The sequence below is a fragment of the Varanus komodoensis genome, unplaced genomic scaffold (assembly GCF_004798865.1).
Source record: "Varanus komodoensis strain SLA01 unplaced genomic scaffold, ASM479886v1 scaffold15, whole genome shotgun sequence".
Lineage (NCBI taxonomy): Eukaryota > Metazoa > Chordata > Lepidosauria > Squamata > Varanidae > Varanus > Varanus komodoensis.
Window position 1 is genome coordinate 9765380 of NW_025335440.1, and position 15796 is coordinate 9781175.

General features: G+C 45.6%; 1 protein-coding gene across 1 annotated transcript in view; it reads left to right on the forward strand.

The window, feature by feature from the left end:
• The window catches only part of LOC123020812 (sodium channel protein type 5 subunit alpha-like), a 47267-nt gene continuing 31471 nt past the window's right edge, over window positions 1–15796 (forward strand). Inside the window, exons 1-9 of the mRNA XM_044424996.1 lie at window positions 1–389; window positions 1452–1570; window positions 3030–3119; window positions 5162–5290; window positions 6480–6571; window positions 8526–8729; window positions 10359–10443; window positions 11472–11619; window positions 14583–14777. Of these exons, the coding sequence (XP_044280931.1) occupies window positions 120–389; window positions 1452–1570; window positions 3030–3119; window positions 5162–5290; window positions 6480–6571; window positions 8526–8729; window positions 10359–10443; window positions 11472–11619; window positions 14583–14777 (1332 nt within the window). The 5' untranslated portion in view covers window positions 1–119. The remainder of the gene's footprint in view (window positions 390–1451; window positions 1571–3029; window positions 3120–5161; window positions 5291–6479; window positions 6572–8525; window positions 8730–10358; window positions 10444–11471; window positions 11620–14582; window positions 14778–15796) is intronic.

Genomic DNA, 15796 nt, shown 5'->3' on the forward strand with positions numbered 1-15796 from the left:
CTTTTACCATTGTGTTAAGATGGTCTCCAAGGTCATCTGGATTATGAGACTTTTACTATGAACTCGATTTCTGTTATAACTCAAATGTTTGTTCCCATCTGCAGTAGCAGTGCAAAAAGATGCCGAACTTTTCTTTTTCAATGGCTAATAAGTTCCTCCGTTTCACACCGGAAAGCCTGGATGAAATTGAAAAAAGAATTGCTGACAAGAGAGCAAAGCAGGCCAAGGCCTTAGAGGAGGGCAAAAACGAACAGCATGAAGAAGAAAATATTCAACCACAGCTGGACCTGAAAACTTTTAAAAAGCTGCCTCTTATTTATGGCAAACCACCTCCCTGGCTCATTGGTGAACCCCTGGAGGATGTTGACCCCTACTACAGGGATTGTAAGGTTGTACTATGAGACATACATACGTTATCAGATTATTTTTTGTGGTAAAATGTTCTGGTGAGCGTAAGACTAAAGAGCTGCAGTATCATCTGTTGGCAGTCCAGATAAAAAGACCCATGTCTTCGTTCTAGGTGTTTCAGAACAGGGCTGAATGCATTGAGTCAGGGGTGGGCAACACGGTACCTGTGGGCAGCAGTGCATTCCAGACACTTTTCCTGGGGCCTGCCAGTGTGTGCTACCCTTCCCACTGTTTCATTTAAGTAACGTATTTCCTTACTGGCGGCTGGGCTCACTGTGCAAAAGGTCTTTGCTGGTGCAGAAGACAGGGTGGCCTGGTGGGCGCAGACATGCATTTGCCCTTGTTTCTGCAGCCCTGCCACGAACACTTTTGAAAATGGGAAACAGCAGTCTGCCAACACGGCTTCATCGCTGGCCCTCCTGCAAGATTCCTGCAACATACAGGCTCGCTCCAGCCTCCTCTCACTCCCACCACAAAAGCCTGGGCAGTGGCAGCCCCAAGAGCGCAGCATTCCCTTGTCTCATCGAAGGGAATGGAGCTATGAACTGAAGGAGAACTTGTGGCTGGGTTACCTGGGACCGGCCCTTCAGCAGCCAGTAAATCCAGGGGTGTGCAGCCACTGGGGAGCACGCTGCAGCTGTAACACTTGAGAGAGTGTTCCGTGCTGCGGCCCTGATCCAAACTGGAACCCCAAAAGGATTGCTTTTTGCTATGAAAAATTCCCGCAGGTGATCCAGGCTCTGGTTTGCCTGTCACCCAGACTACCGTGGACATCAACTATAGGGCCAGAGTTACCCCAAGAGTCCCTGCCTGATATGCCCCTCTCTCTCCGGGAGATCTGGCTATGACTGCTCAGAGCCTCGGTGAGGGCTGCGATCCACAGTCCTGGCAGAGCTGGTATTTCCCCAAGACTGTATTCGAAGGGGTGCATAGGCACTGGGTCTATGTCTCTGGGCAGTAAATGCACAAGATTTCTTATTTTCTTAATGTCTGTTCAATTTTATGTGTTACATTTTTAAAAGTTTTGACATGTTCTTTTGCAGACATTTATGGTGCTGTCCTCCAGGAGAAGAATTTATCGATTTACCGCTTCCAGAGCCTTGTTTTTATTTAGTCCTTTTCATCCACTGAGAAGATTTGCCATCAAAATCTTGATACATTCATATCCTTCTAGTTCCTTAATCTACTTCTTATACTGTTTTTATGAAAAATGTGTATTTATAAGATACACACATTGGCACCTATTTCCTAGGTTTACCGCAACTAGGGAAGTTATTAAATCAAGCAGTTGTTCTTTATGCTCTAACTAATTACTCTGTTTGGGAATCAGAGGTCAATTTTCTGCAATGTTGGGTGGGTTAGTGATGATGGGGTTAACTTTCTCACATTTTGCAACATTTGGCCAGACTCATATGTTTGATTTATTTAAAAAATTTGAGTTCTGCAGCTAGCTTTGGTATGGTAATTCTAATTATGTGGACTAGGTTTATGGAGAAACTTCCCTAAAGTCTGCAGCTTGACTTGAATTATGATTCGATAGCCCAAACATTATATTTAAAAGGAAAAAATTAACTGTGAAAAAGTAGAATGCGTTATTCAGATCAGCTTTTCCCAACCTGGCGCTGTCTAGATGTTTGGACTACAGTTCCCATCATGCACAGCCATGCTGGAGCACCAGTTTGGGAAGGGCTGATAGAAGACTGGTAGAAAATGGAATCAGGTGCAGATTGAAACAGCTTCCCATGATAGCTTCAGTGGGAGATGGAACGCAGATTAGCTGACACAGACTTAACCTTCAGCAGAACAGAGGACCTGCCATTCTGCTCTAGTGTGGTGCCCCACACAGTGAGTGCAAAAGAAGCAACTGCAAGGTCTGCCAGCCCAGTGCACCAGAATCCTTGGCCTCGTGGTGGCACCTCTTCAAAACAAGCCACAATCCCCTGACCCAAACTTTTCTCCAGCAGTGTAACTGTAGGCGAAAACTGTGTGTGGCTTTGGGTTTGTTGTGCAGCTTGGTTCCCTTCTCCGCTGCAAAGAGCGCTTAACGATCCTTAATGGTGCCTTGGGGTATTATATAAGGGGTTGCGCAAGCATCGTTTAGATCTTCAAAAGGCGTGTGGGCTGCGGAGGAGCCCCACGTCCCATTCTCAGGCGTTTGCACATTTGAGCAGAAGACCCGAGTCAGATGAAAGGTTGGTACTGGTCTGAGTGCTGTGGTGAGCCGGCCACTCTGAGTGCGACTTAAGGAGGCTGACATATTTCCTTCCAATCGTCTTGCGCACTCTCCTCCTCAAGCGTTCTGGATTTGGGTTAGACATGGATGTTGTGACTCAGGGAGCAAAGAGAACCCTGTTAAAAGCCCAGGAGAAGATTGCTTCCAACTCAGCTGCCCCGGGTTGGGGTCCTAGGGAACTTCCCTGGTGCTGACTGGAACCAAGTCATGATTACACAGTAGAAACAAGAAATGGCTGAAAGGTTAGGAGAATGCATACATTTTAGAAATGCTTCCCTTAAGAATGCACTACCAAGGAGCCCAAATCACATGTGCTTTAGTTTTTCACATGAATGCACATCGACCTTATTAGCAAACTTTCCCTTCATTTCCTTAACTCAGTAATTACTTTGTTCATTGCATTCATTACATGTGTTGTTCTCGTCAACTGTGTCTTTATGACTTTAAAAAGCCCCCCCAAAAATTACAATATCACTGAGTAAGTATCCCTGCCTGCCGTTCTGTACTATTCTCCAACAAAATAATGCAATCTGGACTGGAAAAACAGCATTGCAAGATTAAATTTTTGGAAGTAAACGCAGTGTACTGGTGGGTGATGTGGGAGTGGAGAGTTTGTGAAAAAGAATTGTAGCTCAGTGGTTTCTGGTATTCTCTCTGGAGGCAGGCAGTCCCTATAAAGCGCCGATAGAAATCCAGGAGCATATCTGCCACCTCTTTCAAGAAAGGATCAGCGAATGGTCATGGCGGAGATTCCTGCTGATTTATTCTTGCATTCATAACATATGAGGAAACTAGCTTTAAAAGTCTGTCTGCACCCTGTGGTGCTACTGGGCAACTGCTAAGCAGCAGGAGTGGCTGGCCACCAAAGCTGCACCCTCATTTTATGGTGTCCCTATGGTAAAGTTCTGTGTTTAAAATTCTGAGAAAGCCAATCAGATTGGTCCACGGCTTCTTTCCTCATATTTGAGGTGGACATATTGCTTTACCACCCCTCCTCCCTCAACCTTGTGACTTCTTTATGATGCTGCTGGGTAGGCAACCATTTTGGGCCTATGGACATATCTGACAGTCTGATGAAGAGGGTTGGCACAACCACAAAATGGCTGCCTAGGGAGGCAGTGCTAATCACAAAGGACAACCGAAGTGCCAGAGGTAGGTAGGGTTCAGCTTTCTTGAACTGACACTTTTCAGTGCCAGCAGAAACTGGAAGGCAAACCTCTCCCCTCTCCTGTATCTGCCAGCCAAACCCTTTCCCTTTATCACATTTTCTCTCTCATATTCACAGCAATCCCTTCATGTTCCCTTTGTTTTTTGATTACTGTGCATGGTGCGGAGAGATGCACTGGGCTGCAGCCACTCCCGAGTTTCATTCCCTTAGAATGAGCTTTTTTACACAAAGCGTTTATTTTGTAGTTGTCATTCCCCACTCAGAGTTGTTGGCAGGTTCTTTAGATGACATCGTAACTCTCCAGTTTCACTTCTTTGTCTAAAGAGCGCTTTCTGCAAATTATTTTTAGAGCAAGAATTTAGAGCAACTCATAAAGGCCAAAGAAAATATTCTTCTTTACTTGTATACTGTGCTTTTGTACTGTACCACAGGTTTTATAGCAGCAGAGCAGGAAACGAGGCACTTGGTGGGGTGCTCGGGTCTCAATTCTTCAATGAAACCTGAGGCAGGTGAACAGAGTAACACCCTCTCATAGATCAGCTCAGGGTCTCTGATCTGCATATATAGCCCAAGGGCATCAATGGGCCTTGCTGGTGGCAGTGGCTGGAGGCCCCCGTTGTCCTGAAGCAGTCTCAGCTGCCAGGGCACTCCGGAAACGTGCCCAGGGCAACAGTGGTGCCTGGGGTAGCCATGCACTGAGCCAGAAAACTAATTTGGAGCAGTACAACAGTGGAGCTCCTGACCTAGGGAGGTAGGGGGCTTTCCTGCAGTGGAGGCGTTCAAGGTGGGCAGTCATCTGAGGGAGATGGTTCAACCTGGAGTCGTGCACTAAGCATGGGGTTGGACCCAGTGGCCTTCTGGCCCCTTCCAACTCTGCTATTCAGTGGTTCTGAATAGTACAGTGGTCTATTCATAGGGTCTATTCATAGACCACCGTACTATTCAGTGGTCCCGGTTTAATGGGCAATGATGAGCCCATTAAACCCGGTGGGGCTTACTCCCAAGGCCACGTATTTACAACCCAAAGAGCCAGAGCAAACCTGTACCTCAGCGACGCAGACCTTGTAAGCCAGGTGTGGCTCACCAGCGCTAGAGGGGCTCTGTAAGTCTCCCGCTTATGCTGCCTTGTCCAGAACTGTAGTAGGGCGATGCTCTTGCAGAAACCTGGGATTGCCGCTGGCTCAGAGAGGGAAATGAATCACAGAACGAAGTGTAACCCCAGCTTTCCACGTAATGTGATCTCAGTGCTTCTCTGTTCCTTAGGCATCATTTGGGAGAAGGCGCAGGATGCAGGACGTGAGCTCAGTCCTCTATTTCCTCCTCTGTCCTCACAATTTCACTTTTCTTTCCAGGGCTGTTTTCACTGCTGTTTATACCACTGAATTTGTAGTAAAAGTTGTGGCAAGAGGATTTATTTTGCAGGAATTTACCTACATGCGAGATCCTTGGAATATTCTGGATTTCTTCGTTTTGATTGTGACGTAAGTTTTTATATTCTTTCTTTGCCAGAATTTCTATCGAAGTGGAAAGTTGGACTGCTCTTCTGCTAGCTTTCCATATGAATTCCTGGCTTGGAAAACATTTAAACACACAGATGTAGGTTGATTTATTATCTGCTAGTATTCTAGCTGCTGTTAAGTACAGCGATAGTTAATGAACAGATAAGAAGCTTCACACTTTCTGCCCCTACTTGCTTTAGTGGCTGTGGGAGTCTAACTCTGGAATGGCAGCCGGGAATGCAGGCTTTAAAATCAGACCTATACTATTAAGGAGAAGCAAGAAATGTCTCCTGTCATATAGGGTTCACATCAGAAACTACTTTGTACCACTTTGAACCCCTGGTCCGTCCGCTTTGGGAGGGTCTGCACTGGAGTGACTCTCCAGGGCTCCGAACAGGAGTCTCCTTTCTAAGCCTTGCCTGGCAGTTGAACCTCAGTCCTCATGCATGCAAAATATGGGCTCTCGCAATGACCTCTGACCCTTCCCCAGAATGGTACGTGCATGGGAAGCTTCCTTACCCTAAGTCAGATTGCGAGCCCATCTGCTCCAGCCAAGTTCAAATGGCCACAGGATGGTTGACCAGCTACAGTGGACACTTAACCACCCTCTATGTGCCATGGTAGTCCGTTGGTATTAGCGTGATAACATTCAGCAGTGGAGTTTGTGGGCCAGGTGGCTTGTTGCTCTGGTTAACAAGCCAGCCTAACCCATGTAAGGACCATAGGTTGCTAGCCATAGCAACAAGCTGACCTTGCCCAGTTTTCATGACATGGCCAACTGTGCTGCTGTGAGGGTAATTAAGCTAATCTCCCTGGCATGTGCAGAGGGGAGAAATAAACCACTCTGGCTTATTTTCCCAGCCATGTTTGTATAAACTGGGCCACCATCTGCTCTGACTGGTAGAAACTAACCCTCCAGAATGTTTCCAGACTAGGCTGCCTGAGACCCCTGTTTAACTGGAGGTACTGGGAATAGAAATGAGGACTTTTGGAATACAGATGGTTGTGGTTCACATACCACAGGTTAACAATCTTAACAAGTATAGGAGCAGTTGGATTTGCAGGAGCAGGAGGAATGCACTGAATTGCAAACTGCAGTTACCTGTAGCCTTGTAAAATAATAAGCCTGTCACTTTTGTTCCAACACTTTCCCACTTTTTGTAATTTTCAGGTACGTTTCTCTTACTTGTGAATTTGGTAGTATTTCAGCTCTCCGGATATTCAGGGTTCTGAGGACTTTAAAAGCCGTATCTGTAATCCCAGGTGAGAAGATGGGTTTCCCCCCATCCTCCTTATTTCTTTGTCTGCTTGGGTACTTGCTACAAGCGCATGTTGCCTTTCACGCAAGGAATCCAAGGCAATTTTCAGGAAAATAAAGTCACAATCAACCTGTTAAAAATAATCCCTTATGAAAGGGCAGTAAACCCCCAGGTCAGGCACAACATAGAACAGCAACCTCAATCAAGCAAAAGCAAGAATTCAGAACCTATCGAAAGAAAAAGCAATCCTGTGGACCAGGACCCCCGGCATGGGCACCAAATCCCAGCCTCTTTGCCTGTCTGACCAGCCATCTAGATGGCCGTGCCTGCTCAGCATAAGCCATCATTGTCCTGTGGTTTCCCGGCTGGCTTTCATGCACTCCACTCTGCATGCTCTAGAAGGCTGAAATGCCCCCGTAAGGCTTGCTTACTGCTAGTATGAACTTGCAAATAAAATACATAGTAGCTTTGGCCATAACTGTTTTGCCTCTGGCCCTGCTTCCTTTGCATTTGGCCTTGCCCCTCTGCACCAGACTGAGGCCTTCAAAAGTGTTTCGGAAATGGAATGTGGCCCTCAGGCTGAAAAAGGTTCTGTACCCTTGCTGCATACCAATTAGGCTGTGGAGAGGCATGAGCTGCAACTACTAATGTGTCAAAACTGTGATTCTAAGGCTGTAAAATGTCTGCCATTCATTCCCTGGGGTAGGTTGTTTCTGAATGAAGCAAGCCCAGATTATCTGTATCTCCTGAAATCTGTCATTCCCAAGAGACTAGAAGGCTGGAACTGTGAGACAAGGGAAACCTTGGCAGCTGCCATGTCCTCAGTGGCCTGTGGTGACAGATGTAAGGCAGCCTTCCCTAAATGGGTTCTGGCTTGGGAATATCGGCAGCTGCAATCTAGCACATCTGGCTTGGGAATGCATGGCAGGTTGGGGAAGGCAGATGGAAGCCTTATAGGTCAGCATTGAACATTAAACAGCACTAGAAAGCCCTAGGGGGCTCCTTCATACTCTGGAGCACTTTGGAAAGTTGATCCTGGTCATGGAAGAAAAGGAACTTCATTTTGCATTTAGCTACATGCAAGAAAGCAGATTTAACAAAGCCTGCACATCAGCAGTTGCAGAAGGAGAGTTGAAACTGAAAGGATGTCCCCTGGAAGCAACAGGTGTCTCTACTGCAAAGAAATGGCCCTTGGTTAGATAGCATCCTTTCAGGATGCAGAAGGAAATAGAGACCCATCCAGTTACTGTGTATGTTAATTACAACCACTGAGGCACCCATTCACAAGCACGTATCTCTCCTGCTTGCTCTGCAGTTGATTCGCAACAGGTGCAGATTCTGTCTTATGCTGAAACAAGATGTGAGCTACCATAGGCACAGAATCCTTATGCCATGCATAAGGGACGGCATACAAAAGTTTTAAATAAATCAATCAGTCCATCTATCCATCCATCCTATAGTATCACTGGTAGGTGTGATTGACTCCATCCTTGCATCTTCTCAAGAACATGTACTAATTTTCTTCACACACACAGATTGTTTTCTTTCCCACAAGGCCCAATTGGCCAGAAAAAATATTCAGGGCCTGAACATCATCTCCTCCTACAAGGTGGTAGTGTCTGTGTAACTGCAGGTGATGGTCTACTCGTACTGTCATCAGAATGTGCTGTGCAGCTATTTCATATTTTCCTCTCCATGGATTTTTATTCTGCAGGCTGGCTGCAGAATAAAAATCCTTCTCTCAAAGCAGCCTCTGTGAGAAACTGAGTAACTGTACTAGCCCCCCACCCCAGCTGAGTAAATTAGCAGTAGTTGGGCTTGGGGTCTGCTTTCCAGAAGGAGAAGGAGTAGGAGAAGGAGACGACAACGACTATGCATGAGAAATACAATCAAAGTGTGCTGCAATGTTTATTTTCTGATAGCCAACTCTCTATAATTCTGCCTTTCCCCCCCCATAGGTCTGAAAGTAATAATAACCTCACTCCTTCTATCTGTGAAGAAACTTGCCAATGTGATGTTGCTGACCATTTTCTGCTTGGCTGTCTTTGCCTTGGTTGGCCTCCAGCTTTTCATGGGCAACTTAAGAAATAAATGTGTCCACCGTGATTTTGTGAACGTAACCTTCAACCAGAAAAATCAGCAGTGTGTGTTAAATGATCCAGGTAAACTGTCTCTCCCCACTCCTGCCCCTGCTTTACAAGAGTTTTCCAACAGTGTTAAACTTTCTTTTAAAAAGTCAGTACTGTTGCTCCTTTCGTCAGATGTACACTAGTTTATATTTTAGTACCACCCAATAGCTGAAGCTCGCTGAGCAATTTATAGCGATTATAACCACAGAACACAGCATGATAACATACAATAGAAACATTAAAAATGGCAGTATGCAATCAGTCAGCTTGTGAACTCCAAGAGTAGTCCAACAAATCCTGGACAGGAAGCACTTGTACTGGCCTGTAGAAGAACATCTGGCGACACTAGTGGTGTTTTTACATTCAGCGAAACATAAGAAGAGATTCAGCAGGTGAGGAAAGAAGCATGGGAGAACCAATGGAACCAATTACTTATGGAGACTGTGGGCTCTCCCACACTAGAGGCATTCAGGATGCAGCTGGGCAGCCCCCTGAGAGGGATGGATTACCTTGGAGCCCTGCACTGAGCAGTGTGTGGACCCGATGGCCCTCTGGCCCCTTCCAGCTCTACTCTTCTGTGTTTCTATGACCGTCCCACTGCAAGCAGCCTCATCGAACAGATAGCAAAAGAAATGCTCCAGTAAGAATGAGACATGAGAAACACAAGTGCAAATGTCACACATCATAGCCCAAACCCACTCTATGGGCCGAATATATATCCAAGTAGAAAGCTGAATCTGAGATGATGGCACCCAAAAATTGTTGCTGCTGTTGGGAGTGAAAAGGATGGCTGCTTTGGATGCACTTTTGCAAGGGCTGCTGGCTGGGAGTTAGAAGAAACAGAAGGGGAAGAGGAAGGAGGAGAGGACGGGGCTGGGTACGCGGGCCATCCCGCCACACGCAGGTGCAGGACTGACTTCTCTCAGGGCCAGGCAGGCTCCCCAGAGGGGCAGGCACTCTCTGGGAACAACCAGGATGTACAGCAGACGGGAGGGGGCTCGGAGCAGGGAAGTTTAGCAGACAAAGACCAGGCGGCCTCCGCTCTAGGTCCCATGACGTGTTGCCAGCAGAGGAGGGCAGCCCAATTCCAGGACCAGAAGCCCCTTCCGCAGGGATGGGTCCCAGGCATGCTCGTAAGGAGAGTTTCTGGGGTTTCTGACTAGCAGATGAGGTTCAACAAACCGCTCTGTGCATGCTCAGAGATACATTCTGGGTGTTTTGCGCTTTTTGTCAATAAAGAATGCTTTGCACAGAAAATGGCCTTTGGCTTTCTGAATGCGCAAAGAAGGAACCTCAGCTCCTGACAGCTGAAGAACTCCCTGGATTTTATTTCACTTCATTACTTCAGCAAAATTAGCCTATGAACAACATATTTTATTTCTCATGGAAGACAGCTGAAAATGAGCTCTGGACCAGCTAGAATGGCTTCTGGTGGCAACAGCTGAAGGAGAGAGGTCCTGGTTTCTTTCATGCTCCTCTTGTGTTTTTCTGCCTCAGCTCAGAGCAAGACTTTGACATGAGACCTTAGGTGTGGCACAAATATTATCCTTCCTGTACAGCTTTTGTACAATTGTGCTCCTTGTAGTTAAGAACAGCTTGTGGTGGCCCCTGAGCCTCATTGTGGGAAGGTACTTTAAATGATGGATGTTTCTTTTCTATTAGTTCCTGTCCAAGAAAATGTCAGCATGTACCAGATGAAAGATAACTCTTCTGAGATACTGCTGTGTGGATTCAGCAAAAACCCCAAGTAAGTATTTCACACACTTCATTTTTAAAGTTTACATGGCCTCTGAGGCAGGCTGAACAATCGAAGTCAGAGCCATACCATGGGTGCATTAACCCTTAGACTCTCTGCTGCCCCCTAGAGAAGATCCCCAGCCCTCCTGCTGCTGTCTTCTCTTTGCAGAAAGTACCCAGGATGGGTGACTTCCTTTTCCTCACTCTCAGGCATGGCACATAAAGACCCCTGGAAGAGAACCCTCCATTTCCTTCTGCCTCTTCGGATGGCAGCAGACACCCCAGCGTCTTCTGTTTGCATGCTCCTCGAGGCGACAAGCCTCACACAAAGCCACACTCACTGCTCGGGTCACTCGTCAGAGATAACAGTGGAAGGCTCTTCCAGGGCATGGGGCTGGAGGCACCCCTTGGCATTTCCACGTGCTAGATAGGGAGACCCTGTGGCCTGGTTAAACCTGTGAGCCAGAATTGTGAGCAAGCAAGAGGCTAAGGAGAGTGTTTGGAATGCCTTCCAAAGGGACAAAGACTGGTTTGCATGTGACAGGTGGCCCCTTTGAACATTTGAACTGCACAGGGGGATGCTGCAGCTTGCCATCAGGTGCAAGGGTGGGGTGCTGGGGTGTTGATCAGCCACCCAGAACCCGTAGGCTGTTCTAGGGTTGTGGGTGGCTTCTCATCAAGCCCTGGCAACAATGTGCCCCCTCCCATGAGAAAATCCTCCCATCGTGGCTCCTTGTTGCATGCAAACTGGGCTACAGGGAGAGCTGAACTCTCACTACAGGAACCTTCTGCTGGTAGTCCCCCTGCTGCAAACCACATTTTGCTCTACCTGTGTCAGTAAAGAGAATCTCGCCCTAAGTCTCCAGTGATCTCACTTAGCTTGGGTAAAGACGCTTGCTCCCCTGCAGTTCTCCCCACTCAGAGATTTGTGGTGTGAGCTCATAACAAGGTGAATGTCCAGATTTGGTAAAGCTGTAGTCTGTGAGGGGAAAAAAACTAAGTGAAAATTCTTTTGCTTGTTGTCTGATCTGTTATTAGCGGCACTGAATGTGGAACAAACTATTTTTGTACAAAACATGGAAAAAATCCTGACTACGGATACACAAGCTTTGATCATTTTGGATGGGCCTTTTTATCATTGTTTCGGCTGATGACGCAGGATAGTTGGGAACGTCTCTATCGGCAGGTAAACTATTACTTTTCATTGCCCCTGACACAATGCATGTAAGCCTCTGAACCCAGAATTTACATGCATCCTATACCTCCAAAGAGGTGCGGGGGTGATCATTTCTGCCAGTGCCGCACCACACACCATGATTTTTATCTAAACATGTTCGGAAGCTGGGATGCCGACAGGAAGTCCTCAGCCCTGCCCTGCCCCGCCCCAGAACACGCCTCATTTTCTCCTTTCCAAGGCACATGGGGGAGGCAGCTGGCTGCAGGGGCATTCCAGCTCAATATGATAGTGCATTAAATGTTTTACAGAAATGTTTTTCATGTATTTTGCTGAAGACTGTACTTGTGTGTGTGCGCATGTCTCTTTAAACCTGGGACAAGGTAAGCATTTTACATATTGCCTTGATTTCTTGCTCTTGGATTCTCATTTTCACTAGTTTAAAATGAATACACTGTCAAATCTGGTAATCTGTGCTCTTACCAACTTCTTCCTGGTTTGCCAGTTGAAAAAAATTGCATTTTCCTCTGTGTGTGTGTGTGTGTGTGTGTGTACGAGAGACACATTATTCATATATGTTAAAATTATGCTGATTTAATCCCCCACCCTATGGATTGGAATGGTTTCTCTTACAGCCAAAAGTATTAGCATGAATGGTGTATTGATGCCCTAATATGGGAAAACCAGTGTGGTGCAGTGGTTAAGAGCGTGGGACTGGGACTCAGGTGATCTGGGTTCTAGTCCCTGCTCGGCCATGGAGCCAACTGGGTGACCTTGGGCCAGTCACAGACTCTCAGCCCAGCCTACCTCACAGGGTTGTTGTTGTGGGGATAAGATGGAGGAGGAGAATGATGTAAGCTGCCTTGAGCCCTTTGTAGGAAAAAGGCAGGATATAAATCAATCAATCAATCAATCAATCAATAAAATAAAAAAAAGCTCTTTATTTGTCTACTTAGTTGCTGCCGAAATAGATACTTATGGAATTCCAATGCCATAAATATATTTCAGTTACAATCTCTTCACTGCAGCTAGAACAAAAACAGTAGTCTAAAACATTTCAGGTGAGTCAGTGGGAAGAGTCAAAGCCAATTCTTTATTTTTCCATGGAATTATGTTGATTCCTTTTTATCACTATTGTACTGATTCGTCGTAACTGCTTTCTGCAGTTTTCGTCTCATTAGAACCTTGAACATTCAAATACAGAAGTAGGATTATTTCTTAAATACATATTTATACATATGTATTTCTTAAATACATATTTAAGAAATAATGGGTGTTTAAAAATCAGAATTTGATTTAAGTGGCCTCATTAAAAGGATTTCTTGACCAATTAGAAAGCAACATTGGCATTTCTTCATGATTTTTCTTCATAGTCTTATACAGGCACAAATATGTGTTTCTATGCCTGTGAAGAGCGTAATTCAGAATCTTCTGGGGCTTAAACCCAGTGCTAGTGGTGATGTGCATTCCCTTTTGAAGTAGCACACATGTTCAAAGGAACAGGCACCATGGCTTCCTGCTCAGGTCTTCTGCAGACGAATTGTGGAGATTTCCCAAGCAGGCTGGTTCTGATCAACTCTTCCTTTCTGTTTGCACTTCAACGTCTTTTCTATTTAATTTCTACTCCTTTTCCTCCTCTTTCGAGTGTGCTTTGTTTTCACACTTACATTACAACAATCCAATCCAGATTATTTATTTACCTTATACCCTAATTTTCTTTTACTGAGGAACCAAGAAGGCAAACAGGAGGTTTTGACCCAGGCTGCCAGCCAGCACCTGCCAGACCAAACCTGCTAACTTCAGCAGGGTGGCCATATCACCTCTGCTCTGAGTAAGGCGTCTGTTGCCATGGTTGCATCAGATCTCTCAAGGGATGGTGATGGTTGGCACACCAGCTGAAGCTTGGCAAAGCCTTGCTTAGCCACAGCCACTTTCTGGGCACACAAAAGCGGAATCAAAGAGAAACCCCAGGCTATCCCATCCAAATGACACAGTTCCTTTATTCTGAGAGAGAACACTTTTCTGTGCCTAAAGCTGCAGTTCATTTGCCCACATTCAGCTCATCAGCACCCCCAGAATATGGCTTAGATGTGTTTAACACTATACATACCTTGTTTCCTTTTATCACTGCATGTTCCCTGTAGCACCACACCCACCTCTTACACACAGGAATATCTGTGGGAAGAAAAGATTTTGCACAGAATCACAGAATAGTAGAGTTGGAAGGGACCAAGAAGGCTGTTGGGTCTAATTCCCTGGTCAGTGCAGGACTTCAGCTTTAAGCATCCCTCTGACATGGCTGTCCAGCTGCATCCTGAATGCCTCCATCATGGGAGAGAGTCCATGATTTCCCTAGGTCCTGGATTCCATTCCAGACACAGCCATCTGGAAGTTCTTTCTGATGTTCTGCTGGAATCTGGCTTCCTGAAGCTTGAGCCCTTTATTCCATGTCCTGCACTCTGGGATAATCAAGAAGAGATACCAGCCTTCCTCTCTGTGACAACCTTTCAGCTACTCAAAGAGCGCTATCCTATCTTCCCTCGGTCTTCCATGGGCGAATTGGGCTCAGTTCTTCGAAAATCTCCTCATAGTGCTTCATTCCCAGTCCCCTGTTCATCTCGATTGCCCTCCTCTGAACCTTGAACAGTTTGTCTGCATCTTTCCTAATCTATTACTATGGTTCCTGAACTGGCCATATTATTCAAGATGAGGCCTTTGCTCTGCCTTTACACAGTAGCTTGCCATTTCTACCTCAGTGTTGTCCCTGATGAAGTGAACCATGATCAACCAATGCTTATTCCGCAATACCTTTATTAGTGTTCATGGTGTCACAAAACTCTTTCTTGTTTCTGCTGGGCTGGCTGAACTTGGCTATCTCTCTGAAATCACCACCATGTGAACATGGAATAAAAAAATCCTGTTTGAATGCTGCTATATATTTTGGATTCTCAAAATCAGTAACTTTGTGCTTTTAGGTTATCAGAACATCTGGGAAATCCTACGTCATCTTCTTTGTGATCATCATCTTTTTGTGCTCATTTTATCTCTTTAATTTAATCCTGGCTGTTGTGACCATGGCATACGAGGAGCAAAACAGAGCCACAGTGGCACAGACAAAGGCAAGGGAGAGGTTACTTCAAGAAGCAAAGAAAATACTAAAGATGGAAAAGGTTTGTAAAAAAAAAAGTCTCCATACTCAGTACACCAATTTTTTAAAGTTGTTGTTGTTTTTATAATCATTATTTCATTTTTATGCCTCCTATAGCCAAAGCTCTTTGGGAGGTTTACAACAAAGTATAAAAACAATAAAATATAGATAAAATATTAACCACAATTTAAACATAATTTAAAATAATATAAAATATATCAAAAGACATTAAAAAGATCCAGCCAAGAATAAAATAAAGGCACCTGGATGATTGTGTTAGGCCCCTGAATTGACCAAGGTTTTGAAAAGCATTCTTGTAGAGGACTGTCTTAACCTGGCACTGAAAAAATGGCAAATTTGGCATCAGGCAGGCCACGTCAGGGAGGTTGTTCCAAAATGGGGGCCACCACAGAAAAGACTTTCCTAGTTGCCAATCTCCAAGCCTTTCGAGGGGTTGGTACTTGGAGGAAGGCCCCAGAAGTTGAGCATAGTGTCTGAGTAGACCATGGTTAGGCATATTGCAATAATAAGCCATGTTTAAGACCAGCACCTTGAATTGGGACCAGAGGCATAGAGGCAGCCAATGCAGACAAGCCAGGACTGGTCTTCTATATCTGGACCTCCAGGTCCCAGTCTAATTTAGAGACTATCAGAACATAAGAGAACTGAAGCCACCTGAGCCTCAGATGACAAAGTTGGCTCAAGGAGCAACCCCAGGCTATGAACCAGCTCCTTCAGGGAGAGTCACTCCATCCAGCACAGGCCGAATACCCCTCGTCTGGCCAAAGGAATCACCCACCAAAAGCATCTCATTCTGGTCTGGACTGAGTTTGTTAGCCCTCATCCAGTCCGTTATTGTAGCCAGACACTGGCTTAGCTCATCTGCTGAAGATGGAGAGAAGAGATACAGCTGTGAGTCTTCAGCATACTGATGGCAGCACATCCCCAAACCATAGTTCCATTGTTTAAAAGGCAGCCATAACCCATTTTAAGTGAAAAAGAAAAACACTGCAATGCTAGCCTATGAAAAAAATAAAATAT